The sequence below is a fragment of the Cygnus atratus genome, chromosome 1 (assembly GCF_013377495.2).
Source record: "Cygnus atratus isolate AKBS03 ecotype Queensland, Australia chromosome 1, CAtr_DNAZoo_HiC_assembly, whole genome shotgun sequence".
Taxonomy (NCBI): Eukaryota; Metazoa; Chordata; class Aves; order Anseriformes; family Anatidae; genus Cygnus; species Cygnus atratus.
Window position 1 is genome coordinate 111,891,611 of NC_066362.1, and position 26,618 is coordinate 111,918,228.

At 39.8% G+C, this 26,618-nt stretch overlaps 1 protein-coding gene across 1 annotated transcript in view; it reads right to left on the reverse strand.

Annotated features, from left to right (window-relative positions):
• RCAN1 (regulator of calcineurin 1) overlaps positions 1-24,530 on the reverse strand; it is a 41,115-nt gene extending 16,585 nt beyond the window's left edge. Inside the window, exon 1 of the mRNA XM_035545874.2 lies at positions 24,226-24,530. Within this exon, the coding sequence (XP_035401767.1) occupies positions 24,226-24,438 (213 nt within the window). The 5' untranslated portion in view covers positions 24,439-24,530. The remainder of the gene's footprint in view (positions 1-24,225) is intronic.
• Between the last annotated feature and the right edge of the window lie 2,088 nt (positions 24,531-26,618).

Below are 26,618 nucleotides of genomic sequence, written 5' to 3' on the forward strand. Positions count from 1 at the left end.
CTTTTCAGTTCATTATTTCTTGTGAGGGGGCACCTTCTGAAGATGAGCCCTGTTTTGTAAAGATGGAACAGCTGTAAAGTTATTTATAAGCCAGATCCAGTCGAGGGAGAGGTCCATGGGATAGGGCACATGCTTAGTGTTGGATTCATGCATTCTTTAAACATGTCAAACATACTCTGACAGTAACCACAGCTGGAGTGGTGCACTCTGATGCTGCCTCTACACGTCAACCACGCAATAGAGGGAGCTGAGGGGCATTAGAGGGTATCTTGGTGCTGGGCTTGTACACTAGTCTTCAAACCACTTGTCTTCTAGATACCAGAGACCAAATTTTGAGGAAATGAACCTTTAGTGCTAGCCTTTACATATATAAATTTTGATAATGATGTAAGTAAAAACAGCAACTGGGACAAGAAGCGATGAGGAATAAAGTTCATGCGTATAGATAATCGAGTTGTGACAGCTTATGAGAAAGAAAGGAGGTAAACAAAGACACTGGAACCAGGTTCTCCAAATGTCTCATGGTAAAGCAGGGGGGAAATACCAGTAATGGATCCAACAGTAACACAGCTCGGTCCCACAACTCAGAATATTTTACTCAAACCCTATCAAACTGAAGCCAGGGTGGTCAAAGCTGTCCAACATCCAGGTGTCCTGGTAGCAAGTGCATACCCTCCTGGAGCTGGAAGAGGCATGCACAACATAAATGAAATACGCCAACGGAACACCAAACCTCAATTTCATTTATGATTTTAAAAACCCAACTCTGTTTGGGTAAGTAAACTTATAAATACATTAAGACATGATATATTTTATAAAATAAGAACTTTAAAAAACTGAATCTTGAGATAATTGGGCAGAGTTATGATCCAGATTCAAATGTCAAAGGCAGTCTTAGTGTTGTTTTTTTTCAGCAATACATTCATCAGAATAAAATCTTGATCTCAAGCAATATGTAAAAGAACAAAAATGTTGATAAACATTTGTCTGGCTCTCTGGTTTTATGAAACACACTGACCACCACATAAGAATTACAAGGACAACAGCACTGCTGATGCAATATCCTACTATATCCATTGAAACTTTTCTAAACAGACCAAAGAACCCAAGATATTTTTATCTCACGTTGCACATTCTATATAATGAAGAAGGTAATCATAAAAGGTCAATACTGAGGAGAAAAAGCAGAAGGAATGAATCTGTCAGCTTATGTTTTCTCCCTACTCAACATCTAAATCAAGAGTTACCATTATAAAGCATGAATCACTGCTTATTAAAGCTTCAGATAAACCAATTTAAGAAGCCTAACTACTTTTCTTTGAGCACCCAAGGCTGAATCTAGTTTTCAAATCTGTTCTGGTACAGCCAGATAACTTTTTCAGTTGTTTCTGAACCTATGAACAAGGATCTCTATGATGGCTATTTCTCCTCAACTAGTTGGACAGAGTTCCAAAGTCCTTTAACGCAAGAAAACTCTGAAGCCAGTTGTCATTTCGATTGATCATTTTGGAAGCTACTTGCATGCCACCAACCTCTGTTTTGGTATGACATACACCACTACCCTTACTCCTCAATTTCAGAGTACGTTGCAAGATGACATATCTTACAACATATTAAGTGAAAATTTCACAAGTGACATCTGATGGTGGAAAACAAAACCCAGTCATTCTTATCTGATGATGCTCAAACTGAACTGGGTCTTTCAAGCTGCAATGAAACTTCCATTATCACATCTGGGAAATCAAATCAGTTCACCACGGCTGGTTAAACAGTGCTTTATCATCAGATCCACCTGCATTTTTTTTATTGAAAATAAGTCGATAAATTCTGCAACCTGGAGATGCTCCAAAACCAAGCACATACTCCAAGGCTAAGGAAAGTACAAAAGGCAGCTTGGGCCATGCTGCAAGCAGCATTCTGTTTACTCTCCCATTCCCCTACACAGCAAGGTGCTACCTCCACTCAACCTGTGAGCTTCTGGGAAGAGGGGTGTAGTGGGTTTACGTGGCAAGGTTTTGGTAACAGGGGGCCATCGGGGTGGCTTCTGTGAGAAGGATCTAGAAGCTGCCCCATGTTTGGTAAGGGCCCCACTGCTGACCAGAGCTGAGCCAATAAGTGATGTTGTTTTGCGCCTCTGTGAGAGCATATTTAAGACTAAAAAAAAACACTGCGTCACACAGCAGCTGGGAGAGCGAGAGGAGTGAGGAACAGCCTTGCAGGTGCCAAGGTCAGTGAAGAAAGAGGGGGAGAGGTGCTCCAGGCACTGGAGCAGAAGTCCCCTGCGGCCTGTGGAGAGGCCCTTGGTGGAGCAGGCTGTCCCCCTGTAGCCCATGGGTCCCACACGGAGCAGATCTCCACGCTGCAGCCCATGGAGGAGCCCACATGGAGCAGGTGGATGTGGCCTGGAGGAGGCTGTGGCCCATGGAGAGCCCCCGCAGGAGCAGGCTCTGGGCCAGAGCTGCAGCCCGTGGAGAGGAGCCCACGCAGGAGCAGGGGGTCTGGGGGGAGCTGCCACCCGTGGGGGATCCAGGTTGGAGCAGTTTGCTCCTGAGGGATGGACCCCGTGGTACGGACCCATACCTGGAGCAGTTCTTGAAGAGCTGCTGCCTGTGGGCAGCCCCCACAGGCTCAGTTCAGCAAGGACTGGATCCCGTGGGAGGGACCCCACGGCACAGGGGACAAGAGTGACCGAGAAGGAGCGGCGGAGAAGCAGCGCTATAGACTGACCATAACCCCCATTCCCCTGTGCCGCTCGGGGGGAGGAGGTGGAAGAGGGTGGATAGGGGGAAAGGTGCTTTTGGTTTCTTTCCTTTGTTTCTCACTTCTCTAGCTTGTTAGTAATACGCAATAAATCTTGCTGTCTCCCTGTGCTGAGTCTGTTTTGCCCGTCACGATAATTACTGTGCGATCGCCTCGTCCTTATCTCAACCCTTGAGCCCTTTCCATCGTATTTTCTCCCCATTCCTCTTTGAGGAGGAGGGGGGGGGGGGTGAGAGAGCGGTTGTGGTGGAGCTCAGCCGCCCACCCGAGTAAAACCACCACAAGGGGTCATTCTGGAAAGAGAGGTCATGAAGATGTTTCCTCAATGCTATTCCTGTGGACTTCTGAGAATTTGGGTATAGCCTTACATCCAAACATAATACACAGGTGTCATTATGCATACTCCCCCTCACAGATGGAGTACAGCTGATGCAAAATCTTCAAGAGCTATTATTATTCTTTGATGACATTTGCTGAAGTAGCCTACTGGCTTGCCTACAGTCTGATTACCTTTAGAGTGCTTTTGTTTGAATTAAAAAGTTGCAAAGAGAAGTCTGGAACAATCAGTCTCTCCTCAAAAGAACTCCAAAACCTGCAAGTTTTGTTTACTGTTCAATCCGTAATTCCTGAAAGATACAACTCTTTCTTCTCCCTTCATTTAAAAATTTTACCTTTTAAAGATATGTGAATTGCAACCCAATCTGACTTCAGTGAATGCCTGTCAACTTTCTGCTTTCCTTGATTTTAATTCAGTAACTTGTTACATGGCAGAAGAAAATTCCACAGAAGGTTGCCCGCATCTATTTCTATTGTTTCAAAAGGAGAATAAAGAAGAAATCCCACTCAAATGAGTTCTTCATAGAATTACAAGCATGCATTTGAAGTCCGAAACTACAGATTGTACCCTGAAGCTGTATGTATGTCCTTTCAGCAGAAAGCCATAATACCAATGCATCCAAAGTTTTGACCACAGAAGTGTGCATCACCTATAGACGTCAGCAAGGTTTCTATGAGGCCAAGCGCTGAATTCAGCCATGTCTGCACACAGAAGCTATCCACTCCACAGTTGCTCCACTGAAGGATAAAAATTCGTATAACCACTAATGTGTTTTTTTTTTTTTTTTTTTTTTTTTTAAAACCGCAGATTCCAAAAGCATTGCCAAGAAGGAAAGTAGTGGTTTTAACTGGATAGACTCTTACAAGATTTTTTAAGAGGAGCTTAAAATATGTGAATTGTCATGCTTACATTCTGTAGCCTACATATGTTCAAATAGAATATATAGAGCTGTGCTGTATCACAGAAGGGCTATTTACAGATCAAGTGTGTGACAGTTTTCCAGCCAACCATCAGAAAAATAAATACCTACAGTGTGCTTATTCCTTCCTTGGAAAAATCCATGACTTACACTTCCATTTCCAATCATTAAACACTAAATTCCTGTTCACTGACGGGTAACATAAAAGCCGTAATTTGGAAATTCCACAACAGAGTACTTGAGTAACCAACTACACTCAGAAAACTTTAATGTAGCAACTATATTCCAAAATTTAAAAGCTTTCTGCAACCTATTTCTACTCCTGCAAGGAATTTACTCAATCCATGGTAAATGGATTGCAATTTTGCCCTCATTCAAATATTCTGGAAGAAAAACATTTTTCATACAATATATTCACTGGTAACTATTTTGCTATTCATATTAAAAACATCATTCTGCTTTGAAAAGTGACTTTGACGTGCTGAAAACTAATATTTAAAAATCTGCAAAAACTGAACAGAATATTGGACTTATAAAAAAAAGTATCTTAAGATCTTATACATAGCAAGTACTCTAGAAGAGATAAACTTCTGTTTAAGTTTGTTTCATTGAGAAAAATATTTTTAATGAATAAGAAACAAAATGAGAAATAAATAAGATCTGCGTTGCATTCTGTCAGTCCATATGGATGGATTATATAAACAAGCTATTCCAATGCTTTAACTCCTGTGCAGCACCACTGAAGTGGTCATGAATAAACCTGCTGAGGAGAGAACAGATCCTTCTACAGATAAATCTAAAAGAACTCCCCTACTTCGTTTGAGAAGTGATATTTATGGAACGCAGGTGTTAATCTGAACTGAGCAACCAGGACATGCAGTTATCGCCAGTTCACATAAGGCTGCCAAAAAGCCTGATCAGCACTAGAATGCCATCCCACTCATCTGCACCTCAAAGCCAGCCAGCACTTGGGAGCTACAAACCATCCAGCCTAGAGTAGCTGGTATCTCTGGGAAACAGAAGAGCAGTGCAAGGAATATTTATGGCTGCTGTACACCTAGGAGGTATCATAGAAAGTCCACAAAGCTTGTTCTCACCTGGAAAGCAGGAAACAGTCATTAGCAAACAGCATCATAAAGGGCAGGAATTTCTGAGGAGTACTCTACATTCACTAGGAGAATTGCTAAGGGCCTATAACCCTATATTCAGAGACCATTCAAGGATGATCTCCTCAGGACATTACTTAATCCTTTAAAGAATGATCTTTCAAGGTTTAAAAAAAACACAATAAACAATGCATTTTTTTCCCTCCAGAGTTCCTTCATGCAAGGACAAATCTACAGAAGAAAAATGTCCCTTAAACTGATAGGGTAGGGTGAGTTTTCTCAAAGTCATCAGACAGTAAGTCAAATAAATAGACTCTCTTGAGCCTCCTAGTAAGTTTTAATTGAGTATGACACAAGGATGAAGGCTTAAAGGACAGCATTTGTGATTAAAAAAATGTGTGTGAAAATACCAGGGATGGGAGAGAGCTGGAAGACCAAGGAAGAAGCATGCAAAACTTGGTTGTTAGCTATTCAGCTTGGCACAAGCCAACCAGGCAGCTCTTGTGAGCTTCCAGACAAGCTAGAACAAGTACCAGCGTATGCCATGGCACACAAAGACGGGAGGATTCAGAACTTTGTAGAAGGTGACAGCCAAGAACACACATGCAGAGTAAGACAGACATTTGTTCTGCAATCTGTGTAACGTGCTTAGTGTACAGAGGAACTTGCAAGCTTTAGGACCTTCTTTAATCCATACACTATAAAAACTAAATAAAACCACTAAGTTTACCTTAGAAAAAAGAAGTCTTGTTTTCTGTTCAGTTTCCAGAGCTCAAAACAAAAATGAGCTGACTGCATATAAAGACTGAGATGCACAGTGAGTAACTGACAATCTGAAAAGTGCATTTAGCATAGCATGTGTGCTTTGCATTTTAAGAAAGAACGAAGGCCAAAAGGGACAGAAAGAATTAGGAGTGACTATCTGGTCAAGCATACAAAAATTTAGGAGAAAAAAAATCCAAATGGATGGAGAAGTGCAGTGGTAGCTTCAAAATTGGTTCTCTATACAGAGACAGGGAGGAGATTGTTTTCAGTCTTTAGTGCAATGCTATCTTGTACTGCTAACAGTTACACCTATTTTCAGAGCCCTTTCTTATCATTAAATTTCTCCAGGTGTATTTAACTGAACAGTTAACACAACGGCTTTAACTTACTAAACAAGACGCAGAACATATTCCACTAGACCAAACTGGTCTAACCAAGAATATATCCGGGCACAAGGTGCTGCTGGCAAAACAAACAAACAATTCCCATGCAGCCCCCCAAAAAACTTGGATGCAATCACCTTTGGCAGAACCAGCTCTTGTCAAGCTGGAGGAAGCAGCAAGGAGTGAGACTTGTCAATTAGCCAACACTCACAGCTTCACACCTGTACAAAGGTGTCAGTAACTCCAAGCAACTCCCTTCCCAACACCAGCAGCTCCCAACAGGCTGGTGGATCAGCAAGCACAGTCACAAAAGCTGCTGTAGGATTTGCTCCAAGGAAGCTTGAAAGCTGTACTTCCTCACCACGTGCACTTTTTTCTGGCATTTCTGATGTACCCTTTTAGTACTGTAATGCTGTAATCACTAACACTGTTCTGATCACGCTTGCCAGGGCAAAAAGTGAAAATTCACACGCTTGATGCCTTTGCATAGGTGAAAGACTGTAGAAGTTGGCTGAAAATTACAGTGATGACATTAAGAGAAATATTCACCACCATCCAGCAGAGGAACTTTTGGCCAACGGACTGAATATGAGGATGCTAATTTTAGCCAGTTCTTTGAACAGCACTAAGAACAGTAATCAACACCGAGGTGAGGGTACATTATCAAACTTGTTGAGTACTGATGTGCAAGACTTCATTTCCACAGTTGTTTCAACCATGCAGACTTTGACTTTGCTTAGCTGTTATCCTGAAAGCCTGAGAGCCAAAGGAGAGAAGATCAGTAACAGGTCTGGAAGAGAGCAAAAGTGGGCTCCCCATCTTAAATTACACCAATGGAGAAACACAGGTAAAGAGGAAAGTTTGGGGAAGAAAGAAGAGGAATTCTCTGAGCATTGTAAATATTTGAAGATTTCTCAGAAATATCCACACCTTTCATCTGACACTAAGTTTAGTTCAAAATAAGCATTTTTAGAAATGCCATAAGAAAGTCAAAGAGCAGCAACTGTAACTGCTTGCTATTCTAACTATAGCTTCTCTCATTTGTGCCCCATGATTTGTATAAAAGACACGGAAAGTTGCACTATTTCCTGATAGCATAAGGCAAAGACTGGTCACTCAAATATTTGACTAATTCATTCCACTGGGTTTTCCATAAGTGATTCATGGCTGTACTCTACTTTCCTGGAAAACATTTCACAAAGTCTGTACAGTATGTAAAGTAGTATATTTTCATTGTCTAGTTTCTAACTGTGGATTTTGTGGATTTTCAAGACTCTTTAAAAGCAAACAGCATTTTTAATGAGTTCATCCTACCAAATACACTTTTGTTAACTCAAGCACTCCTATGCCCAGGATGACTGCTATCATGAGAAAGGCGTACGCGCTTGTTTTTCTGACAAGTTATTCTAGGCTTACATGCAGTTCTACTTATACATGTAACCAGACTTAGTACATCCTTTAATAGCACATTTTATCCTCTCTTGCCTGTCCTGATCCTGACATTGCTATTTTATGCTGATTCTGTTCCCAGTTAAAGTTAATGCCGTAACGCTGCCACTTTCCCAAATGAAAGGAGGATCAAGTCCTTATCTGTAAGCTCCTCTTAATAGGGATTTATCACTATTTAGATGTCACCACCAAAATTATAGGGAGCTGGGGGTGGAACAAAAACTATCAATAAATAGGAATTTAACTGTTTAATACAAATGAAGGCAAGACTGAGGACAGGTTGAGAGTCGATTTCATGGCAACCTCAAAAGCCAGAGGCTGGTCAGCACCAGTGAAAATACAAACAGTGCTTGTAAAAAAAAAAAAAAAGCCTCAAAGAAGAGCGGAGCTGTCAGCAGACCTAATGCCATCTCCATGAACCCAGCAAGGGCTGCCATGTTTAAATAGCAGGACACATTACCCTCTATCACGGTATGTGTGGGAGGGGAAAACCAAGGAGTCGAGTACGTACAAGTGAATCCCAGATCCATAGACACACGAGAGGAATGGAAGTTTCCCCAATGATTTTTCTTACTTCCATATAGAAGTATGGTAATTACAGACACTTACCTCTATCAAGATTAAGGCAAAATGATGTTCCACATGAAGGTAAATTTGTGCGGGCCCTGTAGAGGAGCATCTCTGTAAAACATTCTCTAGAAAACCCTCTGACACCAGCCTAGAGAAACTGGGAAGGGGGATAGCAGTAATTTTATTAAAATTGTTTTAATGCAAATCTATACGCTTATTTTCTTCAAAAATGTTATAAAAAATTGTATATGTATTTCACTCAATTTTCTAAGTAATCTCATTTACAGGAACTCCAGTCACAGATGCCCTAGGAAACAGTTTTTTTTTTTTTTTTTTTTTTAAAAGAAAATTTAGGAAGAGCCTCCCTGAATACTCACATCTTCAATCACAAGTTTGTTCTTTTCTTGGAAGTCACAAGACTACAAATAATTTGTTTACATAGAGGGACTGAAAAATAATTACAAGTTCTCTGAAAGTGCTTGCCAGACTGGTTCCTAAAATCCCTCCTGGTGTCAGTTCAACACATTACACACCAGTGGGGCTGACTTCAGTACCTGATCAAAGATCTGGTTCCTCTGGTCAAGCCTGAGTCTGGAGGGTACTTACTAAAACAAATGTGCCTTCAAAGTAGTTCCCAGGACCCTCACCTCCTCCCATGATCATTAAGAAATTTAAGGGACTGTAGCTCTGTTTAGTATGCAGATAAGCCCTGGGTACAGTGAAATGACATGTAACCTTGTTTCCCATTTAGATGTGGGTTGCTGTGTCTGTGCAACAGGTTGGTTTTTCTCACCAGACATTCTTCCCTGTGCAACAGGACAATCGATTACCCAGTTTCTCCCTTCCCAGACAGTCTGACACAGTGTTGCTCACATTGCTTCTGGCTTGAGTTTGACTTACAAATTTCATTTTTATGGGAACTTTACACTACTTGCTTCAGGCAGGTTTCATCGAACTTTCCATTAAGCCCTTCTTTGAAATTACCAGAAGTGTTTAGGCTCTAAGCTTTATTCGTTTTATCAGTTTTAGAAACACGATACCACCCATCTAAATAAAAGCGCTATCAAAATAGGAATAATCTTATAGTGCTGGAAACTTATTTCCCTCTGAAAGTTAAACAATATTGAAATTTCAGTGGGATATTGAACATGGAGGTAACTCCTCAGGTTTCCATACTGCTTTGAAATTTGTTGTTTACCTGCTTTCATAGTTCCCCAAACACTTTTATGGAAAATACAGCCATGAAGCCTTTTTATCAGGCCAAGGAAGAAAGGCAGACAGCTCCCTTCAGGGTGCTGCCCTAAGCTATTCTTAGCCTGTTCGCTATTACTGCCACTCTCCAAGGTATTTCTGAGGAACTTCATTAAGTTACTGCAACAATAAAGTCCTAGTCAAAGGAAAGACTGGGATTGTGTACTTAGCATTTCAATAAATACAGACAAAGACATTTTTCCCATGTGAACAGCTAAGGCTTATCACTTTTTCCAGATGAATTGTTTTGATCGGAGTACTTCTGCAAAAAGCTTTTTTGGAGATGGAAGTGCTTTATTTCACAAAATTTGTGACCGAAAACACCTAACATACCTATATCCTTCCTTAAAACGGTTTGTGCACAATTAGTAGATACTCTTTTAGGAGTCACAGTTTCATAAATGCTATTTTTAAGCATGGGTCATTTCTCAAAGTCACTTAATTTTGACAGCCTCTAAAGAAAAGCACTACCTTGGTTGTTTGTAAAGCCAATCAGGAAAAGTTCAGCTGACATTCAAAACCTGTCAAGAACAGTAAGCCTACAAGCATTTCCAGTTCTGCATTATGCAACCTGAATGTTACAAAGTTTTTGTAGATTTAAATTCAAAATAATTACACAATCTTCAAATTAGACAATATGCAACGCAAAGTACTCACCAGAACAGTCAGCACAATAAAGTGATACCTAAAACAAGCGGGAGGGATTAAACAATAATGAGCACAGATATGTGTTGGAAAAAAGATGTGTGTGGCGGGGAAAATGTTAGCAGGTCTTTTAAGAAAACCACCGTCTTATGAATTTAGAAGAGATATCACATTGTCAGCTATAAGAAAGTCTGCTGCCTGTTTTAGGGCTCAGAAACTACTAGTTACATATCCTGGGAAGTTTTATACTGCAAGCTGATTTATCTTTAATGTTTTTCCTTATAGGAGAGGGAGGAAAAAAAAACACAAAACATTACACTGCTAAACCAGGGAAAATTCTTTTAAATTACTCCACTGCAAGCTGTTTCATCTGTAATCACATAACAAGTGCAGGATGTAGCAATTACACTAACTCCTTTTGTCTGAGATGGATGAAGCTCCAATAAAATAAATGCAATCAAATCTGTCTGTTCAGCAGTAAGCTTCGGTGTTTCACATCCAATCTATTAAAAAAATAAGATTATCCACTTCAAGAATGGAGAATTAGGATGACTTGGTTGGATTGCCACATTAAGCCTTTTATAGCACTTACTTGCCAGTGGTCATACTTTGGTTTTAGATTTACAGTTCCAAGTACTATTTCCCCCAGACTCTCATGGGGTATCACACAAACTTCTCAGCCTTCCCTCCTACTAGGTCTGTCCAATTGCTCATGAAGAGCATGGCTGACCTTCCAAGAAAAAAGAAAAAAACTATTACTCAGTGCTCTGTCAAATCCTCAGTGCCACACAGAGCAGGTTCTCCTGCCTGAGAGCTGCCCCAGCGCTCAGGAGCCTGAAAGGGACCCAGGCTCCTTCCCTGACACAACCTGGGCTTTGGGACTGCGTTAGTACAAGCTGATGAGAGTTTAAGTGCTTGTACTACATCGTGCGCTGAAGTTTTGCAGCTGTTTTTTGTTTTTCTTTTACTTTGCTTTCAGGAGATCCTTTATCTCCTTTTTAAAGCATAGATTTGTTGTAAAAATACTTGGGCAATATTTAAGGATTAAGTGACTGAGCAACTACACTCCTAACAATTATGGTTAAACCATAGGTCTCAAACTGAGCTTCTGGAATTTAAATTAGGCTTACTCTGTGAAAGGCAGACATGGAAGCACAGACAGAACAGACTCACAAACTTAAGTAACTTCTGTTTTCCAATTTATGATTAGCCCCTAAGGGATCAGAAGTTAACTCTTACATTCAGTCTGGTTCTTCTGTGATCTCGGATTTGTATTTAAGTGATGTTAGATTGTACTTTTTAAAGCATCATAAACTTCTTGCTTCTTTACTTAGCATGGCAATTAAGAGACTAAATCTACTACAAATAACTTCGACAACCAATTAACTGTGGGAAAGAACTCCCCGCCACCAAAACAGATACTAGTGTTGTCATCAGCTTGCCAGACCAAAGGACACTCAACAGCATCAATTCAGGTCCCTGCCATGTCATCTGAGGCTCTTCATAGTCTCCACATTGCAAGTTACAGTGGGGTTTGACTGTTCACTATTCCCATTTACTTCCACACCAACTTTGTCTGCAGGAATCTATAATCTGATGGTCCCTAAAATATTCCTAACTTACCTGAAGTCCACTTTTTAAATAAAAAGCTAGTTCAGAACATTTTCAGAGATAAATGCTTCAAAACTAATATGGCATGATGTTATACCTAAACTTTCGCATGCTATGGAAAGGACAAATGGACTCTCATTAGTACTTAAGAATCTTACACAGAACTTTATACTGCTCCATCCCTTTTGATTAGGGAATATAAATATATATCTTTCAGGCCTTTAATGCATCTTCAGGACTGCATCATTTAAGGGGTCAGAGGATTATAGAAGTAAAAAAGATCATTTTCAGGTAGCAAATTGAAGTTAGCTGTCATTTGGAGCATTTCTGCTTATACAAGTATTCATTGCTGCATGCTGTCAGTTATTCTGACACACTTAACACACCTTATATTTATAATTCAGCCACTTTCATGTGCCAGATTTTACCTAAGTAACAACTTATCCTTCAAAAAACAATATTGTTAACAGGTGAAACTAAATCTAGATATTACCTTGGATTTAAGATTTTTTTTTAAAAAAGTGTGTAGAATGCTATTTTAGTCACTTTTCTTTCCATCCTTAGCTGTCACTTCCAACAAGTAAAAATAGGTTTTGTCCCAAAAAAAATCTTTTTTCCCCAAGTTATCTCCCCTCCACCTCCTACCCCTCCAGTTATGGCAGGTAGGTGAGCTCTGTAATACTGACTGAAGATATGACCATAATCTTGATTACACTGAATAAATAGTTAATCATAGAAGTTTCATTAACATCAAAAAAAATGCAGCTTTCGTGCCAAAACTACTCCTTGAAGGAGGAGGAAGGTAGGGGGAAGAAGAGGACTAAACCATATGAAAGCAGCATGGATTCTGGGGCTTTAAGGACCTTCTTAACAGAAAGACAACAGTATTTGTTTAACTTCAAGATGAAAGATATTCTCAAAGCCAAGGACAAGTTATGTATTCTACAGCACTCATCTGCCCACTCTTTTACTATGTTCTCTGTGAACAATGGAAAAATAAAAGTCAGGGGAAAAAGGTTATACTCAGGAGTCTTTAGAAAACCACAGAGCTGTTGAGAAGCAGGCTGCTATTTTGTGAACTTTGAAGAATGAAATTTTCCACTGGAGTCAGGGAAGGAAGAATGGAAGATGGTTTCAAAATATTTTTAAAGAATGTTCTGGGTGGGTAGCAGAAGAACAATACAATTGCAATTAGCGATTGTATTTCTAAGAACACACTAAGCGTACCCAGAAGATTCAAAAGCATTTTTAAAATATTCTGATAAAGATAACAGAACGAGCCACAGAAGAGGCTAGATTTTATCTTAAATCAAATGCATTTTTGTAAGCTTAGTGTCTAATATTCTGTGATTTTCTCAGATATGTGAAGTTAGTGACATGCTACATAGTGTGATAAATTATATAACCTATATTTCTGAACATACTGAATATCGATTACAGCTTTTTACCAGCCAAATAGGAAGCTTCACAAACTTTGAAGACAAGCTATGTAACTAACCCTTTCTGTGCAGCAGGCATATGATAGCAACACAAGGGCTGTATTACTTCAACTGTTTATGGAAATATCTTGGCAATAAGAACATGTGAAATACCTATGACCATCTGACCTAACCTTTGATGCCTCATGGTAATTTTGCTATTGAAGCACTACTGTTAGCAAAAAAACACTGCCATTCAAAGCTGTTGCAGTGCCTAACAATAGAGCTTTTAGGATGCACTGCTGTTTTTATGGGAAACACTCCCCCTTCATCTAAAACAGGTGTAAGACTTATCGGAAAATAACTCCTGAAACTGTTTTCACTTCCTGAATATTCAAGGCCACAGCTTTTGTTTATAAACTTCTGCTTCAAATAACATTGCTAAAAACAAATACAGTTCATGCATTTCAGAAGACTGCTTCCCCTGTAGCTTTAGAAGCATGTAGCTTTCACTTTTTCCTCAGCAGGGGAGATGAAAACTTCGTTGTACTCCAGTATTGATAAGAACACAGTTTTTATTTTGGCAGCTTCCCAAGGAAGAAACAAGAGACATAGCTGCATCTCAAGTAGTTAATTAGGGAACAATTTCTCCCCCAAACATCTCCTGTCAAGAATTAATGCATTTAATCTGCTATCGACTAGGTTACTAATATCACTTTTAAAACTTGTTTGACATATACCAAAGAAACTCAAAATTTGTTTGAAGTTATTACATGCCTCTCAGGCAAATGACCTTCTCCCACACTCGGTTTCTCAAGTGGAAAGTATCTGACTCCTGATGCAAAGACTATCTATTCATGCCTAATAGGTGGGCTCTGTTTAGTGTTGTTAAATTATATGTTGTAATGAGGCGTGAACACATGGGCTAACAGCATTTTTAACAGTCAGAAGTCACAATGATTTAACCTAGTCTCTGATCCGATTATTCTTTTGGTTATACAACCCCAGGCAAGAGTTATTCATACTTTCCACTGCCTGCAACAGCAGCTGTTTCACTATCACCCTGGAGCCTCAGGAAAATTCAAGCCCTTAATCACTATTTCCATTAGCCAACAGATCTTTGCTATCAGCTTGAAGTGATACAGCCAAAGTGCCAAGAAGTCTAACTACAGGAAATTGATTAAAAAACTATTCTGCAAAGAAGCAGCCACATACATCAGAAGTTGGACAAATACCACTAGTGGGTTCCCACTGATTCCTTCAAGCATACACAAGCCATGCACACAAGCTCTGTGCACATCCTTCAAGTATGTATGTCCCGCTTGATGCAAGAAAACTTACTTCTCTTATTAAGTAAGATCACAATCTGCAGGACGTACAGATTCTAATTCTTATCTCATATTTCTTTCTTTGCACATATTTAATTTCACCCTGCTCCCCAAACTGGACAAACCAGTCTACTGCATACATAATCCCACTTTAGACAACTAGAAGCCTCAACTTTCTGCAGTAACGGGCAACTTGCTGCTGCAAAGCCCCCAGTCCTGAACAAGTTATCAAATTTCTCTCACAGATGGGAGTTGTTCTTAATACACTTCGTAACAACACCTACATTTGCTGGGTTGCCTTCCCTTTCTTATTTTCACAGAATGGTTTGGGTTGGAAGGCACCTTAAAGACCATCTGGTTCCAACCCCCTGCCATGGGCAGGGACACCTCCCACCAGAGCAGGTTGCTCAAAGCCCCATCCAGCCTGGCCTTGAACACCTCCAGGAATGGGGCTTTGATAGTTATCTCACAGATGTCTTTTATTTAACCATATGGATTATGAATGGCTTCTTCACCTACAAAATCAGAAACAGGATAAAACCAATTTCTTATAACAATACAACTTGAGTCTACTGGCACTTCACCAGCCCTGTTACATTAGCTTCCTATCTCTGCAGAGAACGGAAACAGCACCTCTATGAAAGAAAAAGAACAATTTTCCATGCCTTTCAGCCAGTATTTGTTTGGAAAGCAGCCCAATCTTTAGAAGTACTTCGCATCCAGACAGTCCCTCATTTTGAAACCAAGCCCAAGCCTTCCCAGAAGCTTCCAGAATATTTTCTTTCATTGATGAAATAGCAAAGTGATTCTTTTACTCACCTATACAGCATCTAAAGAACTCTTTCTTGTCAAAGTCTGACTCTGTTCTAAGGATACCAAGATTATCATCATTAAGCATGTGATGCATACACACAAATAAATCCAGTGACCAAACAATACTTATCTCGCCATTATCTCCGCACAAATCTAACATACAATCCAGCACAGCTATTTGCTGCTGAAATACGGGACACACACCCATTACAGCATTAAGCTTTTATGATAGTTTCTATGTATACCTCAAGAGAGCTCTCTGCAGCTTCTCAATAGGGCAACTACAGTGTAGCTTTCAAGATAGAAGTGCCAAAAGCACCTTATTTTTCTCCTTGCCAGTCTTCTGCAAAATGACTCAAGTTTATCCAGTCAAACGCCCTTCAGCCACGCTGAATACAGATAGGAAAAAGTAATCACAGTACTTCTAACTCTCTGACTTCATTCTCTTAATAGGGCAGTTTGGTCACATTTACTCCTCCTAAAACCACAGCTTCATCAGAACGATACATTGCCTCACTGTTTCTCGTGGCTTTTGTACTTTTGTAATATCTTTTGTACTTCAGGAACAACAAGCAACTGATATCCAACTCATGAGGTTTGCAATGTACTCAGCTCGGTAGCTAGGAGTATGTTTTCCTTCCAGGAAGTTTGCCAACATCAAAATAACTCCAGAAAAGAAAACCTCAAAAAAGGAAAAACAATTCAATTACCTGCGTCCGATCCGATTATTAGCTTGTGAACTATCTGAAAATCTACAACAAAGTGAAGTTTATCTTAGATAACAAGGATACTTTTTTAAAAAAAAAATAAATGAAATCCAGTGCACACACTAAGTATTGATAGCTCTGCTTTTATGAGTGGTACCAGTAATAAGTAACTCATGTAGTTAATGAAGTAAGAAGAAAGCCCTCCTAGTTATCTCTGGCAGTAACAAATGCTTGCGGGAAGAGAAAGAAGATATAAAGGCAGGTAAATATAAACTTCTCCCACTTAATTATTGCAACAGCAAGTCACAGACTTTGGGGATCAAGATATATACCCTGATCACAGTGCTCAATGGCACCCATGAATCTGTCCCACCCCTTTCTTAATATTAGGCTTCTGGCTTCCCTAACATTCTAGGGTAATGAGATCCCCAGTTTAATTATGCATTACACACACACAAAGTTGTATTTGAGACCTCATTCCCAACTTCAGGTTCAACGAAGACAGCTGGATATTTCAGCTTCACTAACGTATTTCCAGCATATGTTCTATGCTGGAAATATTCCACAGGGTGGCTCACTCCCACACCTCCCCTCTCTCATGGAAACAAGAAGCCTTTACCCTTCAAACTCCGGTTGTAGAATTTGATGGAGCCCACGTCTTCTTTTTTTTTAAACAAGCCTGCAAATCCTTCATGAATACCAAGTTACAATAACTAATACTGCATGAATGATCTCTTCAGACAAAAAAAATAAAAATAAAATACAGTTTCCATTGGGAGGTGGGGGCACATTCTGGCTATCTGAATGGAAAAACCTGTAACTAATTATAAAGCCATTCCTAGTTGCTTCAGGCCAGAGGTGTGTAGAAAGCTTCTGTCACAGACAAAGCGAAGTCCTTGTGCTACTGACAAGAGTCTCAGCTGGGTCCATCTCTGAGGTACTACTATCATCAGCTGCATCAAGTCTTGAGGGGGGCGGGGGGGGGGGAAAAAAACACAGCAACCCAGAATCTCCACATCATGGTTTTCAAACTTGTGTTTCATCAATTTGAAGTTTCACTGAAAAACAGGACTTTTATATTTTTATAAAGTAATCCACAGAAAACATTAACAGGCTTCACAAACTGTTCTTTTGCGTTCAGTTTTACTTGACACATTGGTGTTAAACAGCTCACAGATTTTTTATCAGAAGATGCAGCAATGGCAACAAAGAAATCTTTTTTCCCCCCTCACTAACTTGAGAAGCATCTCCATGTAAAGCTTAAAGTATGGCAACACTCTTTAGACCTGATAGTGCTTAGAGCAAGAGTTAAAAACCAAACCAATCTCAACTAAAGCTACCTAGCATCCCAGCTGTTTGTTAGAACACTATTTTAAAAATACAAAAACAACGCACACACAAGGATCTACAATATTTTTTCACTATAATAAAAAATACAACATTGTTTCTATTATGTGCTATATATGAATTTAACAGTGTACCTGTTTTCAAACATTTTACTCATTTTTTCGTTTTCAGTTCTGACACTAACTTATGACCCTAAAAGACCAATATTAGACAAAAATATACATTTACAAACATTTTTAATCAAAATGTGACCAATTGAACAACTATTTTCAGTGACAAACTGCTGGAGATCTAAGCTTTCTCTATGACTGTTGTCAAAAAGACCATCTCTTATTACCATTTTAAACCTATTTTGCTTAGGACAGTTTAGTCATTACCAATTAACATAAGCATTAGTGCTTATACCAGCAAATATTATAATGTCAAGAGGTTTTTGTAATGAGTTTCAAATTTGTATCACATCTAAATTCTGTAGTTATTTTTACATGGGCACATCTGTGCTGGTATTTCTGAAGAACGGACCTTAATTTGTTCCTGAAAGACACAGATAACAAAGAACATAAGGAAATGTACTCCACAGCATTTTAATGTACACTGGACTTGTTGGTGTGACCAGAGCACAGTGATTTAAACCAGACAGAGCTCTTCCAAATTTCCATGAGATTCTCCAGGGAAATTAAAGCTTTTAAACTTGTGTCACAAATTTTGCATAGTTTTTTTTAATGACTTGGGGTTAATGATTAGAGTATTAGATCATACAGGAATATTTTTTTCTTTAATATCTACAACACCTATGCTATTAATGACCATTTTACAATATTTATTTTTACTTCGTGAAAGTATTTTTAAGCAAGCCACTTAACAGCCATCTCAGGCAGCATTACTGAAACTGTTTCCATTTATAGCCAAACATGCTAAATCTGAATGTTGCTTACCCTTATTTTCACCCTGTATGTATGACTTTCCTTAACATATTATATAAGTGACATACTACCCTTTTATTTCTACATATAAAAGGATTTGCACTGTTTGCTCGAGGAATGGGATGATCTCTGTACTTTAAGGACTTAACTAGTACTAGGACTTTGGATGTAGAAATAAGTATTTTATGCTTTCCATGTGACCTAGGAGACCTACAGAATGTTCCCAGTGCGATATAGAACTGAGACTGCTCCCGAATCCCTCCTCTCAAGACCATGACATAGAAAGCTGCAGCATGAGGGCTCGCTTGTTAGTAGCTCACTTATGTTAAAACTTCGACTTGTATTCACGTATGATGCATTCTGAGATGCCCTGAGGACAAAAATCTACAGAAATGAAAATAATTCTCCCTCCTCCTGTGAAATCACCCTTTCTGCTGTTTCATGGCATTACCTGTACTTTCACAAGAAAGATAAGTATGGAAGGAAGCCACCTAAATTGCTGTTCAATGCCTCAAAGTCCAAGTCTATGAAAAAAGCGGTCAAGCACTGCTTGAACAAACTTCTTTGTGCTGTATAGTCTCTTCAGACCCTTCTACACCAGCTGAAGATAAGAGTACTCAGCTCAAAAGGTGATTTATTCAAATCATCTTTGTGATGACAAAGAAAGCAGCATCCCACATGGGCACTGGGAAGAGCAACTAGAAAGCCTTCTCTGGGCTCACAGGCCAGAAAAGCTACTCAAGTGGGAAGACCGAAGACGTCATCCTTAAACGAAACAGACACACTGAATATTCCACCTCTTCATGACTATTGCTGAAGTTTCCGTACAGACCATGTATTTAGTATAAAACATTCATATTATTCATAAGAGTACGCCAGCTTTTTAGACAAAGTTTTTCCAGAGACCCTCAGGAGCTGTGGAGGTGAGATATCCCAATGACTCTCCGGAGTTCACGTTTGTCCTCAGATGCCAAGATATGAACAAGTTCTGCCTATGCACTTAGCAGACTGGATACATCCCAGAAGCCATAAAACTGCATTAGCATGGTATTATGCTCCACTGTAACGTCAGAAATTATTACGTCAGCCATAGCACTACAGTTATACGGTCTCCAGACTTCAAGTCACTCAAAAGTCTGCCTTAACCTGTTAACAGCTGCAGAATAAACCTGTATCATCTGAAAGTACAGCACCTAAATAATTCTGAAAGTTTAATTTTACTGCAAGAATTTTCATACCGGAAGATTATTTTTTTTTAATCATCCTTAGCCATTTTACTGTTCAATATAAAAACAGATCATTGGGATAGGATTTTGAACAACAATCTTAACCCTCGGCTTTTCCTGAAAAGCAACGAAATAGAATTATAAACATTGTCACAAAAATGATTTGAGAAAAAGCACCAGCACATAAAGAATGAAAGCCTTCAAAAACATACACAGAAAAGTACGAATTTCATACAGTTCCCACTAAGGGAACATTTCACCAAAACCAGTGCTGTAGTCACAAAAATATAAGCTTTTTTTTTTTTTAACGTGACCTAAGAGGATTAACAAACTTTAAGTAAAAGGATTAATGAGGCATGCGACTGAGACAGGAAGAGATTACCAGAAAACCCAAGCACTATTCTGTAAGGAAGGTTTTGTGAATATTCCTGAGAAATCTGACCAACTTCCTGTAAAGCAGAAGTAATTCTTTAAGTATTTAATACAAAATACATTCAACATCTCATGATTATTTCAGTAGGCTGAAAGTCAATTAAAAGTTTCCAGAGGCATGGCTCATTTAACAATGAGTTTATTTTCAGATCAATTCACAAACAAGTTTTTCCATATTAAACCTATACAAAGCTAAAGGAAGACTAGACTTTCAAGGCTATGATAATCATTAACGAGATGCAATATATCTGCCATTACTGCTTTTGCTCTCGGTTATACTGCTGCAGAGAATTCTGACCTTTTCAGGCCTTATCTTCAAACACAACTATGATTTATTTAAAATAATCAGGCGCTGTTTCACAGCCAGTTCTACCCATGCTTGCCACTGGAGGTTACATGAGGACGCAGATGTTCTCTCCTAGGGTAGGAGGAGACCGGCTCCCTCCTACTAATGCACTGGAAAGCAATCAAGCTAAGTTCCTTTAAAAATTCAGCTTTCAGGGAAGTTTTCTCTAGCAAGCTCTGGAGAAAAACTATTATTGTGATTTAGCAGCCTGTTATCTATGAGTGTGGGTTTTCCATTAATTAAGGGAAACCTGCTACATTCATTACTTTGCAGTAACTTGGGAGATTTAGTAGACTAAGGCAATTATAGGAACCTTAAAGTAATGCAAGGAGTTCAACCCGCTCTAAGGAAAACAGCTGTATCCAAAATCTGTCCCTGCCCCCATTAGAAAATGCCACACCGCAACCCACCAAAACTAGTTCCTCAGTAGCCCAAAGCTGAGTTCTTTTTATAAACTTTATGTTCCTCTTTTAATCCCCTCAAATTAAATGAGTGATACTTGTCTACAATTAAGCTGAAATGGAAACCTGACAGAGCAGACCCAGGTAACCTACTTAGCAAGAGACTACTGGGGTATAAATGAAGTTATTTAGCCCCCCAGTGGCCATGCTCTGAAGTTTAAAATCATCAGTGAAGTATGCCACATCCCTCCAGGATTACAAGACACAAGCAAGCTATTACCTTCTGCACTTTCTACTTCTCAGTGGAAGTTCTATTAAAACATTCAAGTGTCCTCCACTGACACACAAAAAAAAAAAAGAAAAAATGCATACCAGCTGAGGAAGACGGAAATGGGCAAAAAAAACAATTGCTGGCTCTGGTAATTAGCTACTGACGCTTTTAAATGAGTACACAGGCTCATTTTAAAATCAGTAATAGTACAGTTACGACAGATCAAACTCATCTGCAGATTGCACGAATAAATATTGCTTTAAGAAAAAAACACAATTTCTCAAGCATAAAGTCAACATTAAAACTACTGAAAAGCCAGGGGAAGGAGTAGAAGACATTTCAGGAAGTCAGAATAGAATTTTTTCCAAGGTAATTAGCCAACCTGAAGATCAGATAAAGTGTTTTTACTTGAGATCATTTATCACACACATCTGTGAAAGCAAAGGTAAGGGAATACAGAGTCTATAGGAATTTCTCCAACTAGGAGTTAGAAAAAGCTTGAGAGTACGTATTTTGGCATTCTAGGGAAGATTTTGGAAGTGATGCTTAAATACCTCATGGATGGCTTTCCAAAAAGTCAGATTCTTTCCTATGTGAATACAGCAGAGAAGAAACTATCACTTACTAGTGCTATTACCTTACCTGAGAAGATGGTGTATTTTTAAAGAAATTTATGTCAAAACCAATAAAAAACAAAATCAGATTTCAACTGCAAAAAAAGAACGAGCAAAGACATACAACCAACATTTCTAAGACTTAAAATTCTGTACTTTCAGTTTTGTTGTGCCACTCTTATCATTTAAAAAAAAAAAAAAAGGATTTCACTGTTGAGTGCTTATTTCAATATTTTTCTGTCCAGAGAAACTGTGAAAATTCAACATGGCATGAACAGCAAAACAAGAGAAAACAAAACCCACAAAAACAAATAAAACACCCCTGGCCCAGTGATGCATTCTGAGAGCAAATCACTGATTTTAGGGAACCTGCTCTGTGCATTCTCACTTGTAAAAACATCTCTGCCCAAGCAGTTTGGTGGCAATGGTAATCTAAGGAAATGCTGTAGCCACACCCCTACCTCGCCCCTAGCTGAGGAGGAAGGAGTTTGACACAAGCAGGAATCACTGACTGGGGAGGGTGAAATAGAGATTGTTGTTGCCAGCCGTCCCCCATCTCACCTTTGATTGGATCAACCCCCCTCAAATAGGGCAATCCAGGATTACTAAAGGGACCTGCCAAAGAGAAGAGAAAACCCAACTCTTTAGAAGAGGTATTTTAAGACTGTTGCATTCACCCTATTTCCTACCTTTTCCAGAACTCTTAAAAACACATAGAATTCAACAAAGGTAACAGAATATTTATAAAAATGCTATGTCTAGTGATGCTATATTTTGCAATATGTTTATTCACTCCTTTATGACAGAAGAAATCTAATGCAATTGTTTGCAAATCCTGTAAGAGCAAACTTGACTCTTCCATAAACTGAGTTTTCTTAAAAGTAGCTCCTTAAGTATAGTGAGGTTATCATAATCTATTCCAGATGCTAAGTCATCACTCTAGACCAAAACCACCTTCATTTTCTTGGGTACCAGAATTAGTAACTCCTAATGTAAAACTGGACGCATGCACAGAAGGTGCATTTTAATACAACCTTACTCTTTTCATATTACCTAACAGCAGCATGACGAACCCGCCTTTCACCAATCCAAGCAGACTGGGATCTCTGAGAGCAGTGAGTGTCTCACCCCACCTCTTCAGTAAATCACTTCAGTGGCAGAGATTCAGTTAACTAAAGTGAGAACTGTTCTTTAATCTATTAGAAGTCTGCGTACATCTACTAAGTGCCTCAACGTTCTTTATAAAACTTCAAGAAAGATTTCTCTTCCCTGCTGGGCACAAACACCATATTTGTTGAGGTTCAAAATAAAGTTAAATTCCTAAGGCGGAGAAGAATTAAGAACAACAGCTATGCTGCAGTAACTGTGCATATTGTCATCCCTGTTTAAGGCAAGACAGTTTACACCAAGATGATTAATTAAAACAATAGGAAATAAATTTGAGATTAATCTGCATTCCTACCTGCTGTGATTCTTGGCAAGAAAAAATAAGTAGAAAGAATAAGGAAAAAAAAAGACTGCCATTTCAGTGATGCATAAGACTTTGCTCTGATCTAAGCTTAGTGTCTGGAGACAGAGTCTTTGGAATTAAAACAGAAAGACAGAAAAATGGTTTAAGTGTTTAGACACGTCCTGATCTTTCATGTAATTATGCATTTACGTTGTCATATCTGCATTTTCAAAATACACCCTTTAAGGTTATAGAATTCACTTAAGAAAAATACTATTACCACCAGCAAGTGAAGATACTAGAACTGATTATATTTTCTTAAGCACATTTGGAATGAACTTGAATTAAAGAGGATAAATCCCTGTGAAGGTGCCATTCCCTTCCTAGCAGCAGGTGCCCTGAGTGATACAGGATTACACTACTGTTAAAAGTTACATAATTTTAGAAAGTAATAGAGATGATGCAGCTATATTGTACTCCAACCTCCAGTTCATTTTTAATGCATTGGAACTGTTAGCAGCCTTGAGCTGTTGGACCTCTGCTATATCTACTCTAAGTTGTTTTTCACAGAGACAGCCAATTGTTGTAATAGGATTTTAAACTAGTACATTTGTTGCCTAATTTTTTCAAGTCGGTTTCATTTTGATCTTTAAGAAATGAACATCTTCAGTATCAAGGGCACCAGAAAATAAGAGCTTGATGGAAAAATGGGGTGTAAAAATAAAAAGAAAGAGAAATGCTGGCTTCACTGATTCTTTAATTCTGGTCAGTGGTGTGACAGGTAAGAGGAGGTAAGCTCGACTTGAATCCAACTTCCATCAGGAAAGCCACGGACGAGGTGAGAAGCAATCCTGAAGCGTTTGTATCTATCTATTAGACCTGGATCTGTCAGGCAGCTTACAACATTCTTCTGACACCTGCTGTTACCCTGCCCTGCTCCGGCAGAGCGGCGTGCAGCCCTCTTTGCTGGCTTTTTAAACAAAGCCAGGCACTGCAGACCCACTCGCGATGCCCAGCAGCTCCCTTTGCCTGCTCGCAGGGCAGCCCCACGCTTCAGAGCCTGCCTGTCGCCCCACCAAGCGCCTCGGGCTGCCTTCACGAACCCTCCCTCCCTGCTCCCCCCACCCCGAGGTGGCGGCGGCGCGGCCCTCACCCGGCACGGCCCCTCCTGGAAGACGCGCGGGTCGAGGTTGCAGGCGATGGTGGCGGTGGGCAGGTCCGCCAGCGCCTCCGCCTCCATCGCGCCGTCCACCAAGCTCCAGGCCGCCTCGGCCGGCAGCGCCTCCTCCTCTTCTTCCTCCTCCTCCTCCTCGTCTTCTTCCCGGGGCGACGGCTCCGCCGGGCCCCTCCCGCCGCCGCTCTCCATGGCCGGCGGTGAGCGGAGCCCCCGCGGGGCGGAGCCCGGCTGAGGCGGCGGCCGTTGGTTCCCCCCCGCGGCCGTTTAACCGTCGCCTTCCTGCCCCCCCCCCTCCCGCGCGCAAGCCTATAGGCGCCCGGCGCCGCCGCAACAGGTGGCCCGCGGAGCGCGGCGCTGCTCGCCGCCATCTTGAGTGAGGGCAGCGCCGCCCTGAGGGGCGTTAAATGTGAATAAAAGGGGTGTCGGTCAGCCACCGTCGAGTGCTTCGTGTTACTCTTGCTTGTCCCCGGAGCTACCTGACCAGCCCTTGATGTCCTGCAAAGGGTTTCATTGTGTTCCAGAGCCGAGGGGGGGGAAAAAAAAAAAAAAAAAAAAAAACACACACTTGTAGCACTACTGGGAGAGTTGTGTGGTGTCTGTGTCGTTTCCTCCCTACCTCGGACCTGAAGGAGGCGTATTCTTAAAGACCTTTTTTTCCTAGTGACAAAAGTCTGTAAGGGACAGCTGCACCTTTCTTAGCTAAGCTCAAGGAGCTGCTCGTGTCAGACACTCTGAAGATGCCAAAAGCTTACCTGATGTGCTGAGCTGCTTAGTCCAACGTAACTGACCTAGACAAACACTTTTCTTACATACCCTAAATATGTTGCTATATATATATGTATAAGACCTAAAAGTGAACTTCAGATGACAGTTTTTTCTTTCTAAAAAGTTACCGTGATATTCGCATATTGACCTCAAACATCCTATCCTAGTAGAAGTGTAGTGCAGAATAGTTAAAGGTAGTAAGGAGTGAAAAGATGTTGGATGATAGCAGGCAAAATTCTAACCCAATATTCGACTTCCATGGGGCTGTGTAAGAAAGCAGGTCTGAAAGTGGAAAGTGCAATCCCTCCAAAAGCTGTTTTCTCACTAAGACCAAAAGAGGGCTACCACAAGAACACCACTTTTGGCAAGCTGAGGGGCTAATCCTATTCTCATTTTCAATTTCCAAGAAACTTCTCATAGACATGAGTGAGGAGGCAACTGTCATTTACAATACAGCTCAGACTCCCAGGACTTAGAAAGCAGTGTCATCACACATAGTGATCTTGTCATCAGGTGTCATCTATCCAGAGGCTCAGAAAAAAAAATATTTCAATTCAGAATGTCTAGTATTCTAGATTGCAATTTTAACTTTATTTTTGTACATAACATATGTTAGCGTGCACTTGTAAAAAAAATTACTGTGCCACACACAGGACTGGATTTTGTAACCAGGCTATAAACATATTAATGCAGGCTACAATGGGTCACTTGTTGAGCAACATTAATAAATGATTTAAAATATGGTATGGCAAATATTTTTAATAATGTTCAAAATAACATACTTTTACTGATCTTTTCTTCCAAAATGCACCAATATTTTAGTGGTGTAAAGAACATCTGAAGAAACAATTTTGAGGGTTGAAAATTATGTGCTACCTACTGATTTGCATTGTGCAAAGTTTACAGCAGAGACAACAACCTCACTACTTGAGATAACCATTGTTATCTTTAGTTAGCATTGCTGACCTTTTTTTTTCTCAACAGATCAAAGACTTTAAAATGATGAAATACTGGTCTCAGTCAATTTTAATGAGATCTTGCAGGATACAACAAGGCAAAAAATGCCAGGCAAAGAGATAATCATTTGCCTTCTCCTTCCCTCCTACAATTTTTTCAGACACTATAATCTGTCTGTTGTAATCCATTCAAGCCTTTCTCAGAGAGAGACACATATTACATACAGCATATTTTCGTGACTGATTGCTCTAAGTGATGTAAGTCTGTATATTTTCACACCATTTTTCACAAAAATTCAAACAAATGGTATCTTATAAAAAAGGTCACGTATATGAACTTGCTGAAACTTTTTAGAGCTAACATTTCAATCTCTAGATAAGCTAATATCATTTTAAATCTTATTCTATGCTCTCAGATTTGCTTCCTGATGTGAGTGGTGATACTTGCTCCTTTGAGAAGCTATCTGTACTCTCTGTTTCAAGAGTCCTAGCCCTCTACAGAAACCTCACCTGAGGAATCTGAACAAAAATCTTCTGTTACAAGTATTTAAAAGCTCTCATAGAAGAAGCAAAACCTGCCAGCAACAAATTCCTGTGATTGTAGTCTGCCATGTTACTGTTATGAAAGCCATTCAAAAATAATAACCT